The sequence below is a fragment of the Carassius gibelio genome, chromosome A18, assembly GCF_023724105.1.
Source record: "Carassius gibelio isolate Cgi1373 ecotype wild population from Czech Republic chromosome A18, carGib1.2-hapl.c, whole genome shotgun sequence".
In the NCBI taxonomy this organism is placed as follows: domain Eukaryota; kingdom Metazoa; phylum Chordata; class Actinopteri; order Cypriniformes; family Cyprinidae; genus Carassius; species Carassius gibelio.
In genome coordinates this window covers 25,905,298-25,930,513 of record NC_068388.1, presented here as the reverse complement: position 1 = coordinate 25,930,513, position 25,216 = coordinate 25,905,298, and the positions used below count along the sequence as shown (strand labels likewise).

General features: G+C 35.7%; 1 protein-coding gene across 2 annotated transcripts in view; it reads right to left on the bottom strand.

Moving 5' to 3' along the window:
* Positions 1-8,838: 8,838 nt before the first annotated feature.
* Positions 8,839-25,216, bottom strand: part of insyn1 (inhibitory synaptic factor 1) — a 62,752-nt gene continuing 46,374 nt past the window's right edge. For both annotated transcript variants that reach the window (XM_052530812.1, XM_052530813.1), the window contains one exon: positions 8,839-9,918. In XM_052530812.1, the coding sequence (XP_052386772.1) occupies positions 9,136-9,918 (783 nt within the window). In that variant the 3' untranslated portion in view covers positions 8,839-9,135. The remainder of the gene's footprint in view (positions 9,919-25,216) is intronic.

The window sequence follows — 25,216 nt, the reverse complement described above, 5'->3', positions numbered from 1 at the left end:
ACGCACTGAAATAAGTGTACTTCTTTAAAGCTCGACAAAAGATTAGTAAAACATAATTTAATTTGTAAAGTACAGTAAAACTTTTACAAAGTGCACTTTTTAAAAGTCTGCTTAAGTGTGTTAAAAACAGCCATGAAGATACTGTCTTTAAGTCACTTAAATGGCCTTTTAACTCAGCAAGCAGTGTTTTTATATACTTTTAAGATTGAAATACAATACAAGTACACATTTAATATAGTTAAAAACATTTATTTCTCTTAAGTGTATATATTTGGAATGTATTGGTATTTTTGTACAAAGCAGTTATACTGATAGAACAATGCTTTATGTTTATAATATTTCAAAAGCATGTGTGTTGTGAGAAGCAGTAGGTGTCTGCATGTGTCTGTAGAATAAAACTGTATTTCCTCTCTATTAAGAGCGGACAGATTTGTGGAGCTGTGGACTTTTTTAAAGGACTGCTAGCAGTCCTGCACTAAAGTTCATTTTTAGCTCTCCACTTCTTCACAATGACAGGATCTTGGCATGTGCTTTTATGAATAGAACTGAAGTACTTTCGAAGCGGCCAATAAACCAGGATCCCAAGCATGGCATTAGAAGAAACCTCAGCAGCACTTGAAGGGATGCTCTCGAGTGTCTGAGGAGTGATTGAACAACAGGACGTCTGAGGAATCATTACCGCCTGATTTTTGAGAGTGTGTGGGACATACAATAATATTGATTGAGTCTGCTCAACATGAGGCCCTGATACAGACAGTGAGAGGACTGTGATCACGGGGGGTGCGCGGCTTTATTCTGACGCTTCCACTTTTGATTTTGTAGGTACACCATCAACATGAACCATCAAACATAGAGAAACCTTTTTTTTTTTTTTGGCATGTTTTCCATTTTCTGGATTCTATTTTAATTACATTTAATAATGATAATCAAAAAGCATTATAATTTAATAATAATAATAATAATAATAATAATAATAATAATAATAATAATAATAATAATTATTATTATTATTATTATTATTATTATTATTATTATTATGATGATGATGATGATGATGATGATGATGATTATTATTATTAATTTTATTTTAACAATAACAGTGCCCTATGAAACCTATTATATTTTTCCCAAAGTTTCATGTTTTCCAATTGATATTTCCTGGACTCCAATTTTTTTTATTTATTTTTTTAGCAAAAAGTATTAACTGAATTTATTAAACTTTAATCATTTTAGAATTTTGTATAATGTTTATTTTTTTGTTTTGAATGTAACAATAATAATACCTTCTGATTTTTTTCCCCAAATTCCATGTTTTTTTCATTATTTAAATAAACGCTATCAGTAAAAATACTAATTAATTAATAAATTGTCTTCTTTAATTTATGTGGATTCTTTGTTTTATGATTTCATCCAAATTTATCATCAAAAACAGTGGTGTTCAAATGAATGCATTTTATTATAATTATTACTTTGAGAATTGCATTCTATTGTGCAACAATAACCTATTTTTGTAACAATTTCTTCAAGTTAAACCAGTCCTTTAGTTTGGCAGGTTGTAATGAAGATCTCTGAGTTTCTGTGTGTATCTGATTCTTCACAAAGCAAGCGCTGTAATGAGTCTCCGAGCAGCTCTGGAGATGAAGTTCATGTGTTCACGTCCTCATTTAACGAGACGAGTGTCACGCATGTTTCAGTATGTGTAGATTTCTGCATCACACAAACAGATAAAAAATAAATAAATAATAGATTTGTTATCCAGGCCCTTATGAAGACTGAATTATTACTGGGTCATCTAGGGTGCACATATGTTACTACATGCACAATAACAGTAATCACGAAATTTTTACTATATATATAATCCTAATGATGCTAAACAAGGGAATGAAGCATTAGACCATAAAGAAAAAGAAAAATTGAAGTAAGTGAAGTAATGCGAACTTGTTAAGCTTGAAAATGATTTGCTCCAGCAGTCCAGAAGATTCGCCTCAGGAAGCATGTGGGTGGATCTCGCTGATTAAACAAATTCATCGTATGGTCCAGCACATACTTCCCAGCTCATAATTAACCCCGCACCGGCGTTCAGCGCTCTTCATTATCCCAACCTGCTCTTTTAGCCAAGATAGCAGAAGAAATGAAAAATCCTCACAGCCCACTTCACATACTTAACACACAAACTGCAGGTCTGAAGTGCATTTTAATTACGTTCTGTTTATCTCATTGTGCTCCATCCATTCATACTGAGATCCATGCATGTATATTGTGTATCTTGTATAGCAGTGTCTCTGGCCGTTCTCTGCGTCCATGTTGTTCATTACAGGCGTTTCAGTCTCTCTTTAGCTCTCATTTACACGCTGAAGTAAATCCGTCAGCACAATTGTGCCCTGCTGACCTGTACCTGTGATTGCCACAGAAATCGTGTTAGGCCGACAACCTTGTAAATAAAATAATAATGTAGCGTTTTTCTTTCGACTTCATTGTGATCCGTCAGAAAAAAACGTTCCTAGAACATCAAGCTTCAGGTTTTTCCCAAGCAAACAGTGTTTCTATTCAGACACTGCACACTAGTGACCTCGATTCCCACAAGCTGTATGATGAAATGACTTTGACAATGCATTTTGAGTCTTATATATATATATATATATATATATATATATATATATATCTTTATAGCCAAAGCATGTAAATGTAAGTTATGATCACCAGATTACCTGAGCTTGTCTTTCAGTCTTATTAGACATCCATCTACCTTTAATTAATCATAAAATCACATGAACATTTAAGTGACGCTGTATTTGACCTTGTGTTTATTAAGCGATATGTTGTAATTTAAGAATCATTATTTTTCATAGAAATACATCTGATTAAGTTAAGTAAAAAAATAAATAACGTTTTCATATAAAAACAATTTGATGACATGCTCCACAATTTTGAGTTTTACTTATAGTTTAATAAGCATGATGTAAGTTGCGTTTAATGCCACACGTTCTTGCTTTGCGCAAACACAGACGTTCATTCATCTTGAATGATCAAGCTGATATTCACTTGCATCATCCTCGTACTCGTACGAAGTAGAATAAAAATACATTATTTATGGATTATTTCTGATATGATTTTCATATCAATACTTAATTGCTTATGCTTTTTTTATACACATAAGAATAAAACAACAGCTAAGATGCGTTTAAAATTAAAGCAGTCATATTTTATCGTTGCATCATGCCGGCAACGAAAGCGCTTTAATACCTGAGTGTTTGAGACTGTGAAGATGAAGACGTGAGATGAAGCTAATTATCTATACCTGACTTCACATTCTCTACAACATGCAAACATTATCAAAAATAATGTCTAATTAGACTTTTTTCATGACAATGTAAATACAAATTCAATAATAAAAACATATGTATACTAAGATCTTACTCACTTTGTCCTGACAGACGTCTAGCATTATTAGCATTGAATTAATATTTGATGAACATTTCAAATTGTATACATATTTTAATAATGTTTGCATATTGTACTGTAATATTATATTGTAAAACCCTTTGGCAAACCATAGGGAGAAAGATTGTATATATATAAAATCCTGTGTAAAAGTGATATTTTCAGTGTACCTGCAGTTGGCTCATTCAGTCAGATGTTAATCCAGGGTCAGTGCTGCATCGTCTGTTCACTGGGCTTCACTGGAACAGACGGAAATCCCACCAGTCACTTTAGAGAGAGAAAACATTAGAGAGGCTAGGGGAAGAGAAAGAGTTTGTTCAGGAAGTAAATGACAGAGATGAAACAAATCAAGTCTGAGTCGCTTCCTCGAGCGAGCCTGCAGTAATCAGTGGACCTCAACATACAGCTCTCATCCCTTTGCCCTGATTGCTCTGCTTCTGTGATACAGCTTGTGTTTCAGGAAAAAGCATAAGAATGAGCTGACAAGATGATGGGTGAAGATTAGGATTGTGCACATCCAGGGATCGGCTCACAGTCAGACACTTTAGATCAGATCGCTGAAACCACATTTACGGTGTAATAAACTACATAAAACTACAGAAGTTGAGCGACACTTAGTATTTTTATTGTGACATTCATATCATTAAAAATATAGTATTCAGGATCATCTGCCTTTTTTCCTGTTTATTCTTTTTTTAGTCTTATAAAAAAAAAAAAAAAAAAAAAAGAACAATGCAGTTTGGTCATTTTCCCTATGGGTAACATCTCTGCTTTCTCTCTTCAGTTCTTGACTCTTCTTTCTCTTTTTCTTCACTTCAAATCCATTTAAGCCTCCTTTACTGTTTCTTAACCCTTTAAAGCCGTGATATGCAAATTTCTAAGGTCTTTAAAGGTCCCGTTTTTCGCGCTTTTTTGAAGCTCTGATTGTTTACAGTGTGCAATATAACGTGTTCATGTTTCACATGTAAAAAAAAACAGTATTTTTCACACAATTCACCTATCTGTATACCGCTGTTTTCACCGTCATAAAAACGTGCTGATGACTTCCTTGTTCTATAAAGTCCCTCCTTCAGAAATACGTAATGAGTTCTGATTGGGCGAGCGGTTCCTGTGTTGTGATTGGACAGCAGCTGAGTGCGCGCTGCCCTCCTGGAAACGTGATTGGGCTAGAACGCACGTGCTGGAGATGTATTTATAGTCACAGGAGTGTTTTTACTAACGAGATGCGTATGAAAATCGCATTCGTTTTTTTTGCACAGCCCTAACATCTAGTTAACAAAGCTAAACAGTGTTGCCCTTTGTGTAATAAGTTACAGAAACTGTTAAACGCACCGACTTAAATAATAAAATACACTTAAACACTTAAATACACCATAAACAACACCTTCTCCAGACAAAGAGGGAACTGCTCCATCTTTCAAGAGTAATCTTTGTGCGAATCCAGCATTAAACTGATTGAGATTGAGGAAGCTGTCCTCAGCAAAATGTGCTGCACATAGTTTTACATGTGGATTATAATTTTCGGGAACCGAGTTAAACATAAATTGTAACCATTAATCTCAAAGTACAGCGTCCCTGGGAAGCCCAAACAGAGATGATTGGACTCAGAGATGAAAATAACAGCGTTTCAACGACATGACGACAAACACGAACGCAGCTCTTCCTCTTCTCCATCGGAGCGCAACAAGGCCACGCCCCCTTTTTGTGTATTCATGTGGGCGGAGGTTAGTCAAAGAACTGTTTTAGTGACGTCATTACTCCAGGAACTAGAGGGATGTAGTCCAAATGGGTCGTTTTTTGTAGGTGAATTCTGTTAAATAAAATATCTCGCTTGTCATTGAACTTTGAGCTTTAGAATTTTACAGATATTATTTATACTCTAACAACATTACACACGAACTAAAGTTTAAAACATGGGATCACGAAGAACGGGACCTTTAAATGATCAAAACTTTTACTTGCCAGCTGGACAGAGGGCCCAGAAATAAACACTTGACAAAAGTCTTAACAGTGATGAAACGTCGCTGTTCTGTTCAGTTACAAAGTAGCGATGTCCTGGAGGCGATGTGAGAAGCTGTCTGCTAGTAGTTAAAAGCGTTTGCCACCCTCTCAGACTGAAGGCTTATTAGTTCCCGTCTCTTGGACTGCAGTCTCCAATAGCACTGTATCAGCAAATCCACTTCATTATCCTCTTTAATTGGCCAAATAATCCCCGGCACCTGTTTGTTTGTGGGCAGACCGGCTCTCTATGACTGACTGGAGAAGATCTAGTTTAAACTGGTCACATGTTTACACATGCAATAATTGATCCTTGATAAAAGATTCACAGCTCATTCATCATACAGCTCGTTTGAGCTCAAACTCTTCCGTTCATTTAAAGACAAAGCTGTCACTTAAAGGCACGTTAGTAAAGCGCTTGAAGCTTCACTCATGTGTTTTTAGCCCTTACTGGATAGAAAAAGGCTGTGAAGGTCTGCTCTTGGTCTGTTTTTCTGGTGATAGATGACTTTTCGTGCAGCCGCTGCTTTGCTTGTTCATGCTAATGCGTCTGATGACCTGTTGGTCTTCAATCTAACTGGAAATGGCAGCTGGAGCAGCGGGGTGTGATCCTTTGATTGTTATTCAATGCATCCTTCACCACAAAGCCCCACCAACATTAAACACACAAGATGAATGGAAATGTGAGCAATGTCGGGCTCAGTTTGCCAGCATTGCTGGATGATTGTCTTCATAGTCTCGACTGCTGTCCAATAAACTGTGCTGATTATTTCATAATAATGTGAAGCATAGTCCATATCCAAAAAAACTGAACTGATGTAAACTACATATCATCATTTTGTAATGTTCTTTAAGACTCTCCTGCTGACCAAAGAATCTTTTATTTGATCAAAAATACAGTAAAAATGTGAAATATTATTATAGTCTAAAGCATCAGTTTTCTGTGTGAATCTGTGTTAAAGTGTAATGTATTTCTGTGATGCTCCGCTGTATTTTCAGCATCATTCCTCCAGTCTTCAGTGTCACATGATCTTCAGAAATCAGAATAATATGATGATTTACTGCTCAAGAAACATCTCTGATTATTATCAACGTTGAACACAGTTGTGCTGCACAATATTTCTGTGGAAACCGTGATGGAGTTTATTTTTCAGGATTCTTTGCTGAATAGAAAGTTCAAAAGAACATAATATATTGGAAATGGACACTTTTTAACAATTTAATGCAATCTCACTAATAAAAATATTAATTTCTTTTTTTTTTTTTAAACGTACAGACCAAACTTTTAAGCAGTAATGCACACACAAACACACAAACACACACACACACGCACACATAAATGTGTGTTTATAGGACTATCAGTCACTAGCCATGGGGTTCTTGCACAAGCTGGCATTACCATAATAAACTTGTTTTGTATTGTTGTTGTTTTTCTAGTTTTAGACATCCATTATTGCAAACTGTTGAATAGCGTGTATCTTCATAACCTCTCGTTTGCTGTAGTGTCACCATACATCTTCATCTGCCTCTCTAGCTGTGACACAGGCTGACACTTCAGCATATAACAGCCCATAATGCATCCTCTCGAGTTTACACCAACCGTCATCAATCAGCGCACTTGACTTTACTCCACAATCTGACCTAATGACCCAGCATCGGAGACGGAGGTTTGCGGAACGAGCCGGTCATTCAGGATCTCTGGGTCTGACCGTCTTGTCTCCTGTGGGAGATGAATCCAAATGATTACGCAGAGGGGGTAATTAAGAACAGTCTGCCTTCATACACTCATTTTGCCGTGCTACCTTTCCGTTTTCTCTAATGTATAATGTCACTCTCTTTTCTCTGTTCCTCCCACTCACAGGATTGTTTGTGCGCTGTGGAGTAAATATCACGAGCTCTAGCAGAGAGGCAGGTTTTTGTTAAAGACCCTGGAAGGCGCGAGACGAGGACTCAGCAGAGAAACCCCTCGCAGAGGATCGATCTGCTGCGCTATTGGCAACATCCCTTTGAATAAAACACAGCACTATTGAGTTCACAATCCCCACTGGGCCCAAGAATAGGGAGACATAACCTTTTGCATCTCAGCTTTGTGCGCCAAGATTCACGTCGTCACCCCCAACGACCTCCACCTCCCGCCGAGAGCAAAGAGGAGAGAGAAGCAGTGTAAATGTCAGAGAGGAAAGCAGGCACTTCAACATACGTCTTTTTTATCCCTTCCCTCATCCCACCCAACCAAAGGCTCTGAACTGAGGGTGCAATCCTCAAATACTTGGAGAAATCAAAGGAGATTTACCTGACTTACACCTGTATAGACTTAGATAGTGTAATGTTTTTGAAAGAAGTCTCTTTCTGCTCTCCAGGGCTGCATCTGTCTGATGACAAATACAGGACAAATTCTGAATATTATTACTATTTAAATCAGCTGTTTTCTACGTCAATATCTGTTAAAGTGTAATGTATTTCTGTGATGCTCCGCTGTATTTTCAGCATCATTCCTCCAGTCTTCAGTGTCACATGATCTTCAGAAATCAGAATAATATGATGATTTACTGCTCAAGAAACATTTATGATTAAATTCAATGTTGGAAAAAGCCATACTGCTTCCACATTTATTACAGTTAATTAAAAACTAGAAATAAAAGCGTAAAAACATTTTCATTAAAATACAATACATGTTTACTGAATAATGAATAACTAATTAATAATTAATTAAATAAATAAACATATTTTATTTTAGTTAATTGCTGAAAAAAACAACAACACAATTTTCATTTAGTTTTAACTTAATGTGCTAAAGTAATTAAACACACACACACACACACACACACACACACACATATATATATATATATATATATATATATATATATATATATATATATATATATATATATATTAACCTAATGAACTAAAAAAAAAAAAAAACACAATACAACAAAACAACAACAAAAAAAAAATATATAGAATTGCTAAAACGTTAAAATTAAAATGAGAACAGAAAAATATCAAAATAATTATAAGTATTATATTATCTCCCTGATAATTGCTGCTTCATATTTTTGTGGAAACCATGATACATATTGTTTTATTTTATTTTACATTTTTGGATTCTTTGATTTGAAGCTATTTATTTATTTATTTATTTTCCCAGACTTTTTAACAGTAGTGTATCACTGTTTCAAAAAATTTAAAAATAAATAAATAAAATAAGCTTTGCTTCACAAGAATAAGTTACATTTTAAAATATATTACAGTAGAAAACATTCATTTTAAATGTTAATAATATTGCAAAAAAACAAACAAACATGCTTTTAATGTATTTTTGTGTAAATAAAGTAGGCTTGGTGAGCAGAAGAGACTTCTTTAAGGAACATATGTAGTATTAGTTTTGTGGCAAAACTGCGTTTGAAACTTTTTTTTCTTTAAATACCTCGATCTTAATAAATCCTGAACGGAATAACGCTCAAAGGAAACCAAGCTCTCATAATGTATGAAGGGATGAGAAAATCTCTTTTGAATATGTGCAATAATCATAAAATGACTTTAGCAAGTCTTTAAATTTTCCCATATATAATTTATTTATTAATTCATTTTTTTTTATCTATTAGCTATGTATTTAATATTAAACAGTACACAGTTCTTTGTAATCCTGTCTCAGTTCGTTGGTGTATTGTATATGTAAATATGTCTGTTCTCTCAGAGGTCCTTGTTTTTCTGTTTGGCAGGGACGTAGGGCAGTACAGTCTGAGTGCTCTTATCCGAAACCGTCTGTGTGCTGCTGTTCCGTAACAGTTTTTTCCGGCAGCCCGGGTTGAGAAGACCTTTCCTGGGCAGCGTGTGAGAGCCCACCACCGGGACCTTCACGGGTGAGGGACCCGCAGACGCTGTTTCCCGGCAGTTGTACAGCCCCGGCGGGAGTTCAGAGGAGGATAGAGGCGGGACTGGCGAGCAAGCCAGGGGACTGGGCTCGCTGTCCGTGTCCGGAGTCCCACAGTCCCTTTTATCGTCCTCCTCCTCATCTTCGTCGTCGTCACAGCACAAGGCGTGGTAGAGGATCTTGTCGCTGAAGCGTACGCGTTCTCTGGTGCCGGATGTGCGGGAGGTTTTCTGGCTGTGCGTGGAGCTGGACGCCTCCTCGCTGGAGGAGTCCGGGGTGATGATTCGAGGTCCGTTGGGGATCGGGAGACCCCCATTCATCTGTGAGTAGACACTGGCGGTGGTGGGCCTCGGCGTGGACAATGACGTTCTCCCCTGGCCCTCGCTCGTCTCCTCCCTGTGTGCTTTCCGGTTGGAGGCCTCCAAGAAGTTGCAGAAGTCCCATCCGTCGGAGAGCATGTCCTGGCTGAGGAAGTCCAGTCTGAAGGCCTCACCCAAACCACGCTCGCTGCTCGACGTGCTGCTCGCCGTCGCCACCGTCCAGTCATCGGGCTCCAGGTCGAAGTCGAAATCAGATGTGAGTTTGTCGATCTGACCCACCACCTGCATCAGAGAGAGAGAGAGAGAAAGTGATGAAATAATCAGTTTGTGGTCCTTGATCATCAAAGATGCATTAGCATCACCTTGCAGGTCAGTTTAATTTTACTTTGGTCAACTCAGGATTAACCAAGCAGAGTGCAGAAAGGATCTTAGGATCATAATTCATTTTATTAAACTGTTTGAACAGAAATGGAATTGAGTTTAAAACCTTCAAGACTTGAAGATTGTCCAACAAGATATTTGAAGCCAGTGTCAACATATGAAGTGAATTATCTACACTTATTTTTGTCATTCCCAGTGTGGGCTTTCATGACCCAATTAAAAGTTGGAAATATACACCACATCCAATGATATAAAGGTAGCTTTTCCTTGTTGGTCAGAGTATTTGCACTACCCTTACGAAAGGAAAATATATTTACCAATATATTTCTTAAAATATATTGTGATATATTGTAATATATTATTTTCCCTTTTTAGTTTCTAATATTTAATATATTTGAATACATTTAATAATATATTGATGATACATATATTATATAATATATTGCAAAATATACAAATGATTGCCGCTTTTAATATATTGCAATATATTGGAAAAATATAAATATATATAAGAATATATGCCTAATATATTACATGATATTTTCCAATATATTGCAATATATTTTTGTTTCATAAGGGTAACCAGCCGAGACGTGAAATAACATTTCTATTTCTTCAATGCCAAAGCTGTAACAACAACTTCAGGGGTTGATCATGTGCTTTATTCAATGTTTAATGTGTCTAATGTGAGTTTGAATATCATCATGCGTGACATTTATAGCCATAATGAAAGCAACAGCAGATCTTGAAAATAAAATAAAGCAAACATGTGCATTAAAACTGAGAACTCGATGCAATACTTGAAGTGTTTTCCACGAAAAAGATGGTATTAGTCATTCAGTAAGTAGTTTTAATAATGTTAAAAACTTTTAATATTGATGAATTAGATTATGAACTTGTCAATTTCATTGGGGATGTGATATTTGATTATCTCGCATCTGGTGTTATATATTTATTTATTTCAGCTTTCCCCCTTAATTGAGTGTCCACACGAAATATTTTCTCTTTAAAAATCCATACTGATGGACTAATTAAAATAATAATAAAAATAATAACATCAAAGGCAAAAACCTTGATTAAAAACCTTAAAGGAAATTGTGTCCATTTATAAAGACTTACAATTCTGTCCAATAAAGGCAAGGCAATAACTATTTTGTCCAAAAAAAAAATAAACAACAACACAAATAAAATTACAAGTGAGTTTACACATCATAACAGTATTTAGAGATGCTCAGCTTGAAAAATGGATATTCATTTAGAAATGTACTAAAGATTATAATATTATGAAAGTATTAGTGCTTTTAAATATTAACTTTAAGTGAATATTAGATGATGGCAAAGATAACTATAAAACATAGGGTAAATATGGGATGGACAATAGATATCCAATAAAGACGGATATAAATCAGATATGGGACAAAAAAATTACAACACTATAATATCAGCCCATGCTAAAATTGTGCAATTTAAAATAAATAAATAAAATAAATAGTGTGTCAGCTATCTAAATAAACTGTAGATTTCCTTCCCATCACAGGACTGGGAAAAGAAGCCTTCAGTCTTGTTAAGATCTACATAAAGTTATTTTTGTGGCCTTGAGGGAAAACTTGAGTCAGCTTAAGGTCTATGATTCTTATGATTCTAAGTCAATTTTGCTCTAAAACGACGACAGAAAACATACATTATGCAGTTTCAGAAATCAGTTCATTGTCGATTCAAATAACAACAAAGGAAATCAGGAGCAATATCTCTAAATGTTTCAGACTTTGGTTTAGGTGTGTTTTTCTTGCCACTTTTTGGCATAAACACAGATGGATCAGATGAATATGCCCTGCTGGCATGAAGGATTAAAAATCTAATTCATTTATCCAGCACAATGACTCCAAAGGAGCAATTAGGAGCCCTAAATCCCTGATTACACCGCAGTCAAAGCCAGAGGAGGGCCTGTGTTTGCGTGATCCGCTCGAGACACTTTTTCTCATCTCTATCTGTAATCACTGACTGAACGTGTAGTACTGTATTTAAGCGTACGCTGTGAATGCCGGTTGTTGAGTGCTTGAACTGCTTGAATTTCATATCAGATAGAATTAATTTGTCATGACTTGACCTACTGTACCTCACACTGTTTGAAGATGTTTTGCCACCCACATTAATAATGATTAACATTTTGTCCTGGATGAATGAAACCTTAGTAAGAGATGTCAAATGCATTACGCTAATCAAAAGCTAAATTAGGTCAGAAAAAAAAGACAATTAGGTTTTATTGAGTGACAGGTTATTAATGATATCCCATCATCTGTTGACCTAACCAGTCTATCGTTGTCTAGTCAAATATCAGAACTACAAACCATGCAATATAATCAATAAAGTAGTATTTTTTAAAACTATAAAACTGTTTTCAACATTTAAAATACGAGTAATGATGCTGAAAATATCAGATTTGATCCCAGCAATCAATTCACATACTGTAGAAAACATTCTTTTATATTGTAATACTGTTTCAAATTTTACTGCATTTTACTGTATCAAATAAATGCAGCCTTCGTGATTTTCAATGATTTTCTTTGCTTGATTTCCATCACAAACATCTAAACATTATTTATTCTAGATCTATTTTCTTGCAAAAAGTTATATATGACTTAATATATTAAGTCTTGTTTTCTGCAAAATGTATATAAAAAATATCTGGTTATGGGGTAAGGAAAATAATATTGTAATAGAGTCAAGATTATTTTTTGGAGCAAAAATGAACAAAATTTTGTTCCATTTTTCAAAAAACATTTTCATTTGACTTCTTTAGTAAATAGATCTAGATTCAAGATTGTGTAGATTTTTGTACTGAAAAAACAAAAAAACCTTCCAAACATATAAAAATTCATACAAAAAAAAAAAAAAAAAAAAAAAAAAAACAAAGCTAACAAAATATCTATACTGTACTTCCTTCAAGTATTAATATAAAACCTTAGTTTAGAGCCTATGCACCTAGTTTCAGGTTAATAACACTGGTGTCATAGTCCGAGCAGTGGACTTTCTGTATCTTATGCTGTTAGATGTTAAGTGCGCTGAATGAAGGCTGTAGAAGCGTAATAACACACACTGAGGTGCTGAGGATGGAAGATGAATGGCTGGCCCAAGGGCGGATGAGATAGCTTTGTTTACTAAATTACTGGATTTAATTCAATCAATGTTTTATGGATAGTCTGGCACCGTTAGGCACATTTCGCAAACCCCTGTCATCCAAGAGAGGAGCATAATTTTATCAATATTAGGTCCGTTATGTCTCATGCCATTTTAATATTAATTGGAACTGCACCACATCCTCACAGGAACAAGTGCACTGTCAGAAAAACGTATTTCCAACTCCAAATGAAAGGTGAAGTTTGTCATTTCAGAGCCACTGGAGGAGCCAGATGCACGCTCTTAATATAAAGTTTCCTAAAGGTTTTATTTTTTTGCACAACATTAAGATTATATATGTTGCATGTTACTAAACTGCAGTGCTGAGGAGTAACGGTGTTACATAATTTAATTACAAAATAAATCTAATGCCGGTACATAACTAGTTAATAACCAGCACTGCAATTTAGTAACATGCAAAATCTTAAGGTCTTGCAGCCCATACTTGACCTATATATATATATATATATATATATAGGAGATTTTTCAAATTATACTGTTCATAATATACATTTTTCTGTACTACTTCATTTAAGAGAAACAACTCATTTCATTTAGTTAATTTCCCTGGTGGCTTTTACAGTGCATTGATCGAGCAACGTTGCTGTGTCAGTCGGTTGTCATCTACAATTAACTGGGGCAGGAGAATATATTTTAACATTGTACAAATTACACACTTCACCTTTCCACCTTCCCCCTCGAAACCCAACACAAACTGCTAACAGAAACAGAAAACAGCTCATTTCGCTGATAATGTCCGTTGTGTAATCATTTAAGCAGCCGCTTCCGTTCCTGCAGAATCTAACAGGCAGTCCTCGGGGTCAACAAAATCATTCAAATGAGCTCGTTTCGGCGATGCCCTCACCCCACAATGGCTCCTGAAGCAATTTAACTAAAGCAGCGCAAGCTTAAAGGGTCTCCGAAACCTTTCTAGGTCACAGATGGGCTGGATGCAGCTATAATCAACCGTAATCCCTGCGCCTTTTCTCCGAGATGCAGAGAGAGTGAGTGGGCTATGGAGTAAATTATTGGGTAAACAGATTGCCTAAGTGTAAACGATGAATGAACACATCAAGAAGAAGTCATTAGCGTTGGGACACATTGCGTTTTAACCGGAAGAAGCACAATGAGAACCTGCAATAGTAATTACAGTCTATAGGGTAAAAATCACATCCTTTTGTTGGCCACAGCCTTCATAATGGCAGAGATTGCAGCTGGATTATTCAGCTTGGAAAAGATTCCTCTTCCCACTCCGGTGCTTTCAGATGACACTCATCTCACTGGAGCTAAATTATACACCAGCAATAGCTCGAGGAAAACAGCACATTGTGGCCAACATGTGGAGAGTGAGAATTATGTCTGGTAGCACGACACCAAACAGGTCTTTCAAAGCTACTTTTCTGAAAATATGTGAAAAATAAATAAATACAATTATAATAAGTTTATATTTGGATACAATATGGCCAGTTACTTTGTTCCCCATCAGTGAACATAGACTGTTGGTGTGTGCATTATTGATCATTTTTCAGGAACTCTTTCATTAGACCAGTAGGTGGCAACAAGTGACTCTCACTGAATCATTCATTCAAATGATTTGTTCAAACATATCTGATTTGATTAAAAACACTGATTAATTAAGTCTTTGGCACATGGGTGAGCCATGAATTCAAGAGTTCTTTTTTTTTTTTTTTTTTATCACAGATTCCTTCTGGAATGAAACTCAAAGATGTGTTTCAAATAAATTACACTGCAATAGACTGATGCATAAAAAGAAAGAAAACAAACAAGTAATGACACAGCAAACATGAAGCATGCAAACATGGTTCAACACAATCAGATAAATAAATAAATAAATAAATAAATAAATAAATAAATTTTGTGATTGCACAAAACATAAAATAATGAATAATCATTATATGGAACACATATAATCCAATGAGAGGTAGGTAAATAAATAAATAAATAAATAAATAAATGTGGATTGACTATCTCCCAGTTTTTTTTTTTTTTTTTTTTCAGCCTTTTACAGAACTGGTGGCAAATGTTGATGTTTATATAAAAACCATTAATAACAGCACAACCTCTTTAAAGACTGTTTAGATGATATTTAGTGATCACTGTGGTCAAATACCATGTTTCTTATATATCAACACAACTGTGATCACCTGCAGATATCCAGGAAAACAGACATCGTCTTCCTGTAGTTACAGAGGAGGTTCCCGTACCGCCTTCTCCTGACCACCAGAGGGATCCGTGAACCCTGAATATTAATGAACTCTTAATCAGACTCCATTTCCCATCATCCCTCATACCTGTGACTGATCACTCACACCACACCTGACTACAATCACACCTCATCACTATCCACACCTGCACCTCATTTACACACCTACCCACACACACATATAAGCAGTCTCCAAACGCTTTGCCCCGGTTGTATTTTTTTAGCGTTATTACCCGTGTTTGTGGTCTAGTGTATTGACCTTGGACTGTTTCTCGATTCCCTGATTGTTCTCTGCTTGCCTTCTCTGAACTCTGTCTGTCTGCCGCCTGCCCTGATCTCTCGCCTGGTTAAGGTTCTGTCTTAGCCTTGTCTCCATTGTTCTGCTTTGCTGGTATCTGACCCTGTATTGTCTGGCAATTCTCAATAAAGCTGCAAATGGATGTAATACCTTCTGATGTGTCACAACACCTGTGATGCTTAAATATCTTGTTTAGAAATAACAGCTTCAGTATAACATACGTATAGTGAGTGTAGCATGTATAATGTTCAATGCTTTGAATAAGGCATTTGAGTGCAAAAATAGAAATGTTCTGTGTCATTCTGGATATTTCTCATTCTGTGTGTGTTTTTCTCGACCCGTTTGCTTTCCGGTTGCTCAGACAGTGCCGCACGGTAGTCAGTGAACGGCGGCGTGAGCAGGATTGCTAGCAGAGGTCCATCTGCAGTGATTTGAGCAGCTAATTGTTGGTGTGTGTGAGGAAGTGTGGAGCAGGTAGCGGCGGCTGGAGAGAGGTTAGCATTCTTGAGAGTGACAGCTGACTCCTTGCCAAAGCCTACTGCAAAATGTCATCTGTGGCAATGATCCATGAATAACACGCACTGGAAAGGCGATGCAAAGATAACTCCGTGTGAAGTACAGACATAAAAACACGTGCTGCTGCGGTTTCATGTGATTCCTCTGAATCCTGTCCTGCATTGAGGTCACTTTCATTTGTATAAAAGATTTTCACTGCGGAACAATCCCATGCACAATATCAGTGCTGCCTTGCTGAAATCCTGTGCATTGATTGTGGCCATTTGTAAAGCTCTTTGATAAAAAGACTAAACAAGGCTTTGAGTGTGTTTTCATGCTGTCTTTGTCTCAAACAACCAGCGCAATCAGGCTCCTTTACGGAACAGTATGCAGAACATAATAAGGAATAATTTCCAACAATTTCAAAAAGCTATTGGAAAAAAATTTTGTCAGGGAAATTTTTTCAGGCCTCTGAATGATCCAATATATAATATACAGCCTCTGGCATGAATTTCCCCAAGAATCTGATTGAAATGTGAGCAGTAGGGTAACAGAAAGCTATTAAAACAGCCTATCCATAGTTAGAGACCGAATGTGATGATTAGGAACTGCAAACAATTATACTAGAAAAGCGTCACATGCTGATTTCAAAGTGAACCACTGGTAAAAAACTTTTTGAATGTATTTCGCTCATGCAGTGATTGAGATTTTAGGCACACAGGAATCTATTCATCGTCCTCTTTATTTAGTTCACTTTGGACTGCATGAGGATGTGTCATCCTGCTCCCTACTTTCTATTACATTCTACTGATGGAGTCTCCATCCTCCTCATCAGTATAGAATTACAATACAGTCCAATAAAAAAAATAAAAATAAAATGATAATAATAATAATAATAATAATAATAATAATAATAATAATAATAATAATAATAATAATAAATCTCTCGCTCGGATACATCTCTTCCACCGGTTATCTGGAGTCTTGTGTGATCATACAGTATAGGTACTGCCAGTCATAATGTTTTATTAGATTATGGTAAATGTGTTAAAAGCAGTAAAACTGCTATGAAGATTAGAACATTAATATCTTTCTGTCGCCAAATGCTAACAGACATTTATATTGAAATCATGCAATTTTGTTCACAGATGAACTTTACCCACCAGCATTCAAACAAACTATAACACTATAATAATGTTATACGTGTCTTAAACATTTAGGATTTGTAAAAAAAATATCCTTGTATAGAGATAAAATATCTTCTGTTAAGGGTTACCCATAATGTTATGTAAAATAACTCGCTTTCTTGTTCCTGATTATGGCCAATATAGTTTTTTTTAATTTATTTTTTTATTAACAGATTAACTCTTTCCCAACCTGCATTTTTGTTTAAAGTCACCAGTCACCGCCAACATTTTTTTAATCCTTTTTACAAATGATGTTCATGGTCCCCAGATTACTTTTTTGTATGTATGAATATCTGAACATGCAATATGCTTTCAAAGCAACCAACTAACACTTTTATTATTATTATTATTATTTTATTGTATTTTTTATCCGCACTTCAATGTGGGACATTTTTATAAAAAAAAATAAAAATAAAAAAAATCTGAGAAAACATTTATTTTTATCAGAGACTACATCTGTATCGGATTCAGAACGATGATCGAAACACAGATGTCCGTCAACACACTGAAAGCTACACAATCCTAAATCACTTCCTGGATCATCATTTATATGAGAATAATTATTCAATAAATTATTGGGATGACAATCAATGGCCAAGAGTAAAAGTGGAAGTTTCTTCAAAACCCAGGAAATTAAGCCAAAATACCATTTGTTTACAGTTAAAGTTTGCTTTTGTTTATGTTGTTGAGCTTGTCTGAGGTTTAATGAGCAAGTTATCAGTGATACTGTACAGTATATGTGCATGGAAAGAAAACAAATCCTGTGTAAGATTTTTTTTTTTTTTTTTTTGCATAGATCTGTGTGAGATAGACTTCTGAGCGCTAACGGATTATCTGGGTCACACAGACCTGATTGGTTAGATGTGTCACTCATCCCATGCCGGGGGTGTGAAGTGTGGCTTTGAAGTGCTCCCCCCGACCGTTAGCAGCTAATTATCCTGTCATACATGGAAGCACGGGCTCCAGCGTTCATTAAGCACACAACACCCTTCTTTTTATCTCGACTCCAAAATAACACTTCAAGCAGACCTTAGCACATGCTGCACATCCACAAACACCATGAGTGGAGCAATGAGGCTCTTAACAGATGGATAATCAGAAGCAGCATAGAATAACAGCTGTATAATGGGTGTCAGTCAATGGCGGAGAGCTGCTTCGAATCCTGTGATCCGCCGCATACATTCCTCTGCTCATAATTGCAGCAGAATTGTCAAAAGCGGTCATTATTTTTCCTCAGTCTCTCTTCTTCCAGAAGCTTGACTCTCTGGCTGGCTGCAGTCATTTCAAACTCTGCTGAAGAATTATGTGGGCCACAGCTATAGATATGCTAAGACGATCTTTAAATATAGGCTTGGCTAACTTGGGATGTGGGTTTGCTGGCTATTAATGGCTCTGTGAGCGGTGCTGTGATACTGACTGGGCCGCTCTCCGGAGCTCTTTTACGTAACTCACTGAATGCATTACCTGAGGCATACAGCCAGTCGGAAGTCAGATCCAGATATCTGCACATATTCATCACTGTTTCAAATAGGGGTAATTTAGTTTAATTGATGTCATTTTTGCCATGTTTTTACCAGGTGGCTTTTAAAGGTTCTTTAGGCTATACATGAAATATTCATTGCAAACAAGTCACACATTAATTGATGAACACATGATTCAGTTACATCAATGTCAATGTAACATAACTCTCTTTCTGTCTTAAATACTGCCAGCACTTTTGCATTTGTGAGAGGATAGCATTATGCATTTGTTATAAATGTGTTATAAATGTTTTACAGGCAGTAAAATTGTTTACACAGTATAGTGATACAAAAAAAAGATTACGTAAAAAACCTCTGAGTACTGTCAGTTATCTATAATTAAATAATACACTAAATTTTTAACAGTAATGTAATACATTGTAAATATATGTATGGTATAAATGTATTAGCTGTATATTATACTGCTATAATATTAGGAGTAAAATTGCCTATCGATAAAACATGTGCGACGAAGATTACAGTCTGCAAAATAACTCTTTCCACCCTCAATTACTGACAGTCATTAAAAATAGAAACGATCACACTTTTTTTTTTTTGCATCTTTTACAGGATAATAAAGTTAAACATATGTAATAAATGTATTATAAGCAGAAAGATTACATATATAGCAATAAAACATCTATGATGAAGATTAAGAAAAATACCTTCCTTTTGTCCCTAAATACTGCCACAGTGCATTTCTGACAGTATAATTCAATACAAGTGTTATAAATGTATTATAAATGTGTTACGAGCAGTAATATAGAAAGACAACATATAGTAAGAAAACATATACTATGATGATTATGTAACAAAACTTTCTTATTATGTAACAAAACACACTTTCTGTTCCTGAGTAACGCCAGTCATGCGTAAATAATCATTTACTTCTGCACCTTTTACAGTGTAATATACAGGGGTTATAAATGTATTATAAATTTGTTATAAGCTGTAAAATTGCTTATAAAAAGCTGTAAAAAGCACTATGAGCACTATCAAACATACATAATGAAATAATCATGCACTTTTGCATTTTTTGACAGTAATGCTATACATGTGTAATAAGTGTATTTTTAGCAGTAAAATGCTTGTAAATAGCTGAAACCTCTACTTTGAAGATTATGTAACATAACTATCTTCCTCTCTCTATAAATGGCGTGTTTTAGAGCGTAGGATGATATTCATGGTGCCCTAGTCATGGGTTGTGGGAACCTAGCAAAGTCTCTGAGAAGCACATGTGGAGATACTCTCAACGAGGACCTGAATCAAGCTGTAGAAAGCTGCTTTTCTGCAATAGAATAAATGTTTGTGCTTTGCTCTGCCCGATGCCTTGCTTTTTAGAGAGAAATACAGCGTTCTATCACATCAGTTCTGATACAATCTTCACCATGACACTATTAATGAATCAGAAGATACTATATACAAAACGAATCAGCTCGGTCCACGAATACAACCATCTTAGAGACATTTACTTTCAATGATGACAACAGAAGGCTCACCAAAGAAAGCTGGAGTGAACCCACAACCTGACTCTAAAATCAGGGTTTTCTTCTTTATAAGACATCTTGATATACTGTCAGCGTGTGCTGTAGTTTCTTCCCTCACATTGAACCTCAGGATTATATAATGGAGTTATTTAATCAGTGAAGTATGTGTTCACTGAACTCAATTGGTTGAAGCATTTGCTTATGCGCAGTCTTTAGAGAAAGAGTTGCATTTGCATCACGTAACTGATGTTCTCTGTATTTTCCAAACGATTTTCTAATACTTAAATTTGAATATTTTTCACATTGCGACTTCACGATGCAGTTTGCAATATACTACATCCTCTGTAACTACCACTTTTCATAACCGACTTTTCTCATCTCTTTGATGAAACAGTTGGGAGTTTATTTAGACTACCTGATGGTGGCTTAAAGAGAGTAATTTGTACATTATAATGGTCAAACCTGCCTACTGCCTGCTCTCAGTGGCTGACAGTATAATTGGATGTAAGACAGGGAAGCACATTTGAAAAGACATAATAGAAGCATATTAGTCACTAATTAAGTCACATGAATTTTTCTCTTCCCTTGACACATTCATCATCCTTTCAATCCCTTCCCTCTGCATATAAAACCTGGATGACATACTGAAAATGGACAACAAATTGCAAACTGTTATGCCAACTGAGCTATAGAAAGCATGATTTTCTGGAGGTAAAGCAATTAAAGGTGCTTTAAGTGAATTCAGTCATTTTTGCTGAACACTAAAATAGACCAAACACTGCCGACCGACTCCATGTCATCAAATACATTATTGGCAGGGAGTTTTCAGACTGGTTTAAAAAATGTTGGAACTAGTCATAAAAATGTATTTACAAAAAAAAAAAAAAAATCTGTGAATCATATATATATATATATGTGTGTGTGTGTGTGTGTGTGTGTGTGTGTGTGTGTGTGTGTGTGTGAAATATGCTTCATATTAAATAAAGGATAAACAAAACTATATATAATTTTTATCATTTATTGATTTTAGTCAATTTTGTATAAAGGATATTTCATATAAGTAATGCAAGGATTAGTTTGTAATAGGGTTGTATATGTGTGTGTCTGTGTGTGTATGTGTGTTTTATATATCAATATCTGAACCCTTTCCAAACATGCATTTTGATTTTGAGATCAACTTTTCACACTTAGGAGCCTAACTAAGTAAATAAATACATGAAACCATTTTTTTATTTTTATTTTTTTACAAAAAATAAAGTAAATGTTAAATGAAATGAAATGAAATAAAATATAACATAAAATGTCAACTAGTGTTCCAAGGCAAAATTTCTCATTCTCATGTAGTTAAACTTGATGTAATTAATATCAATAGACACGGAAGAGAAGACAATGCTGAATAAAGTCATAGTTTTTGCTATTTTTGTAACAAAATGTATTTTCGATGCTTCAAACTATTCTGACTGACCCTCTGATGTCACATGGACTACTGTGATGATGTTTTTCTTATCTTTCTGGACATGGACAGTAGACCGTACACACAGCTTCAATGGAGGGACTGAGAGCTCTCGAACTAAATCTAAAATATCCAGAGATGTATTTTAACGAAGTAGAACTACTTCACTACTGTACTTAAGTACTACAAGGCGGAATCTGTACTTTACTAGTACTTTACTAGAGTATTATTTTTCTCTCCTACTTCCACTTTTACTTCGGTACATATTTTTGCTGAGTTTAATACTTTTACTCCGATATTTTTTTTATGTGCTGCATCGTTACTCGTTACAATTATAAAAATGTTACGAATCATTCCATTACAAACCACTGCCAGAACTGTAGATGGCAGGTTTGATGAAGCTGGCACATCATTGAGCGAAACAAGCGATTAAGAAGACTGCACATGCTGACTGAACTGCTGTGAAGAGTGAGATGAACACCGAGCCGAGCCAGATAATGACTCGTTCACGAGTCAAGAACCGGTTGCATCGGTTCTCAGATGACCAGTAATGTTAGTTCTTTCTGACAGTTCGATTCAATAAACCAGCTGAAGAAAACAGTTCACCAATTCTTTTGCGCTCAATGCAATGGCGTCATTGGCGTTTACTCCACCTGGGCTCATGACATTAACACAGAATCAGTTCAGAATCAATCACCAAAAGAATCAGTTCGGTTCAGACGCTCTGTGTATCGGTTTGCTTCACGCTAAATCACACATGCGCAGTATCATCAGCTCCTCGGTTCACGAATCGAACGCGTCTGACAGAAACGGTTCTTGACTCATGAACGAGTCATTATCTGGCTCGGCTCGGTGTTCATCTTCAGTTCTCTCTTCACAGCAGTTCAGTCAGTGTACTGTTTGAGTCAATGAATTACTCCGGGATATTGGTTTGTTTTAACTCAGAGGGAGTGTCAGACACATTAAAAAAGTTAACAGCTTAATTCATCTGTGGATTAATGCGTATTGGAGACGCGAACTGTTTAAAACGATTCAGTTCAATTTGGTGAACTGTTTCAAAAAGATCCTGTTACATCGAATGATTCGTTCGCGAACCGGATATCACAAACTGCTTTGTTTTTAACAGTCTTACAACAGACACGGAAGAGAAGACAATGCTGAATAAAGTCGTAGTTTTTGCTATTTTTGGACCAAAGTGTTTTTTCGATGCTTCAAAAAATTCTAAATGACCCTCTGATGTCTTACGGGTTTGAAACAACATGAGGGTAAGTTATTAATGACATAAAATTGGGCTGACTAACCCTAGTAACCATGTTTTTGTTTACAAGAAGTTACAGTCAAAAGAATATTGTGATTGTCCTTTAGGTTAATCATTTGAAATAGTAAAAACAATATGTTCAAACTTTTGACTACTTTCTTTAATAGCTACATAACACAATACTTCTACTTTTACTTTCAGTACTTGAGTAGTACATTTTAAAATAGACTACTTGCAATACTTAAGTACAAAAAATGTTGAATACTTTAGTACTTCTACTTAAGTGTGGTGCTTAAAGAGCACTTCAACTTCAAATCCACAGTAGCTGATAACACGGTCATATTGAAAATGGTTTTTCAGCTGTGTATAGAAGAGAGAAACTATCAGTCTCTAATTTTGTCTGCAGTGCTTGTCATTTTCTTAACAGGAAATGTTTGGATGCATCCTATTTTTTTTTTTTTTTTTTTTTTTTTCTGCCAGACAGTATTTTCCCAGACTGCGGTTTGCCCTTCGTCACTCACAGGGCAAAATCAGGGCTTAAAATAGCATTGGGCTGGAGAATGTGAGGAAGACTCTCTAGTCTTATTCATAGACTCTCGTTCTGTCTGTGATAAAGGACATCAGATCGATGTTTATCTGGCCCACATTGTATCTGTTTAAATAGCTTCCCCATTCTCATTTCGCCAATCCCATATATCATTACCCAACAAACCTAACTCGCTCTACCATACTGAAGTGAAAATACCAGCATTCTGAATAAATAAAGAAAGATACCAAGCGCTTTATTTTTTCAGCTCTCTGAGCAGCTTTTTTAAGGCATGAAGCACAGCAGCAGCAAATCTATTTCCATTTCTCCGTCCTTTTTGTTTTGGACCTTTCCAAGCTATCGTCAGAATTACCTTGACACAGCCAGGAAGGGTTTACAATCAGTGATGCGGTGATTTGATGGAGGGCATGGCAGGACCTGCGGTGGAAGCAGGAGGAGACAGAAACAGTGACTCGATTGCCTGAACTGAGAAACATGAGCCACGCTGTTCAGTCTGCTTAATCAAGAGAACAAAGCCTTTTGATTTTGTGTATTAGTATTCAGATAAATCACAGGGGGTGTAGTGATTTAAAATCAGCTGGGCTGTGGAACAATATTCACAGTTTATGTTATGAATTGTTATGCATGTTTGAAAGGATGTTCAATGACTTAAGGAGGCCGAATAAAGATTTTTCATTCTTCTTAAAAGTCACTGGTTATTAAAATCAGGTGCATATTTTGTAATGGGGTGAATTTTGAAAAAAACATTGCAATATTTCTGAGTTGGCTTTTCAAGGCTGCAGCATTTCAAAATGAAGTATTAAATTGCAAATGCTTGGACATTTTGGGTTTATTATTATTATTATTATTATAATAAAACTCCTTCCTAGCAAATTAAAAGGCTGAATTTTGGATTTTCATATATATATATATATGCTCCCACATTACCCCCATCCCAACCTTCATCAGTCTATGAGAAGGACCTCATGAAGACTGACTAAACACACATAATATTCTCTTTTCTCTTTCAGTCATCTCCCTCCTTTGAGTTTTTCTTTCGATCTATTCCTGCCCTTTCCTCTTTAGGAGGACCTCTGAGAGGCGTTGACACCTCTATCAGACTTGTTCGTTTGTGAATCGATGGTAGAGGTGTAATCTGAATGGAGGAGGGGAAGCAAAGGTGAGTCTATTTGCAAACACAATCACAAAAATATATCCAGAAGTCCAGTGAGGAACATAAGCCTGCTTAACCTCCAAAAACACTCTCTCAATCTACAACCAGGGTCTGTTCAGCGGGAATGAATTCAAAGGAGTTAATCATCTGTAAAGAATCACATTTCATTGATGAACTTCAGAATATTACTGTTAACCTTTTAGTTACAGATCACACTGCTATTGATATAAAGTCAACCAACACTGAAGATACATAAGCTGAATAATGACGTGACTGTCTTTACAGAAGATTCTGGTCTGTCTTCATAGTTGAGTTTCCAGAATTAAGTCTTATTTTCATGTTTGTTTGTTTTTTTGACACAATCTGTATCGTATAAAACACTATAGTAATAACGCTGACT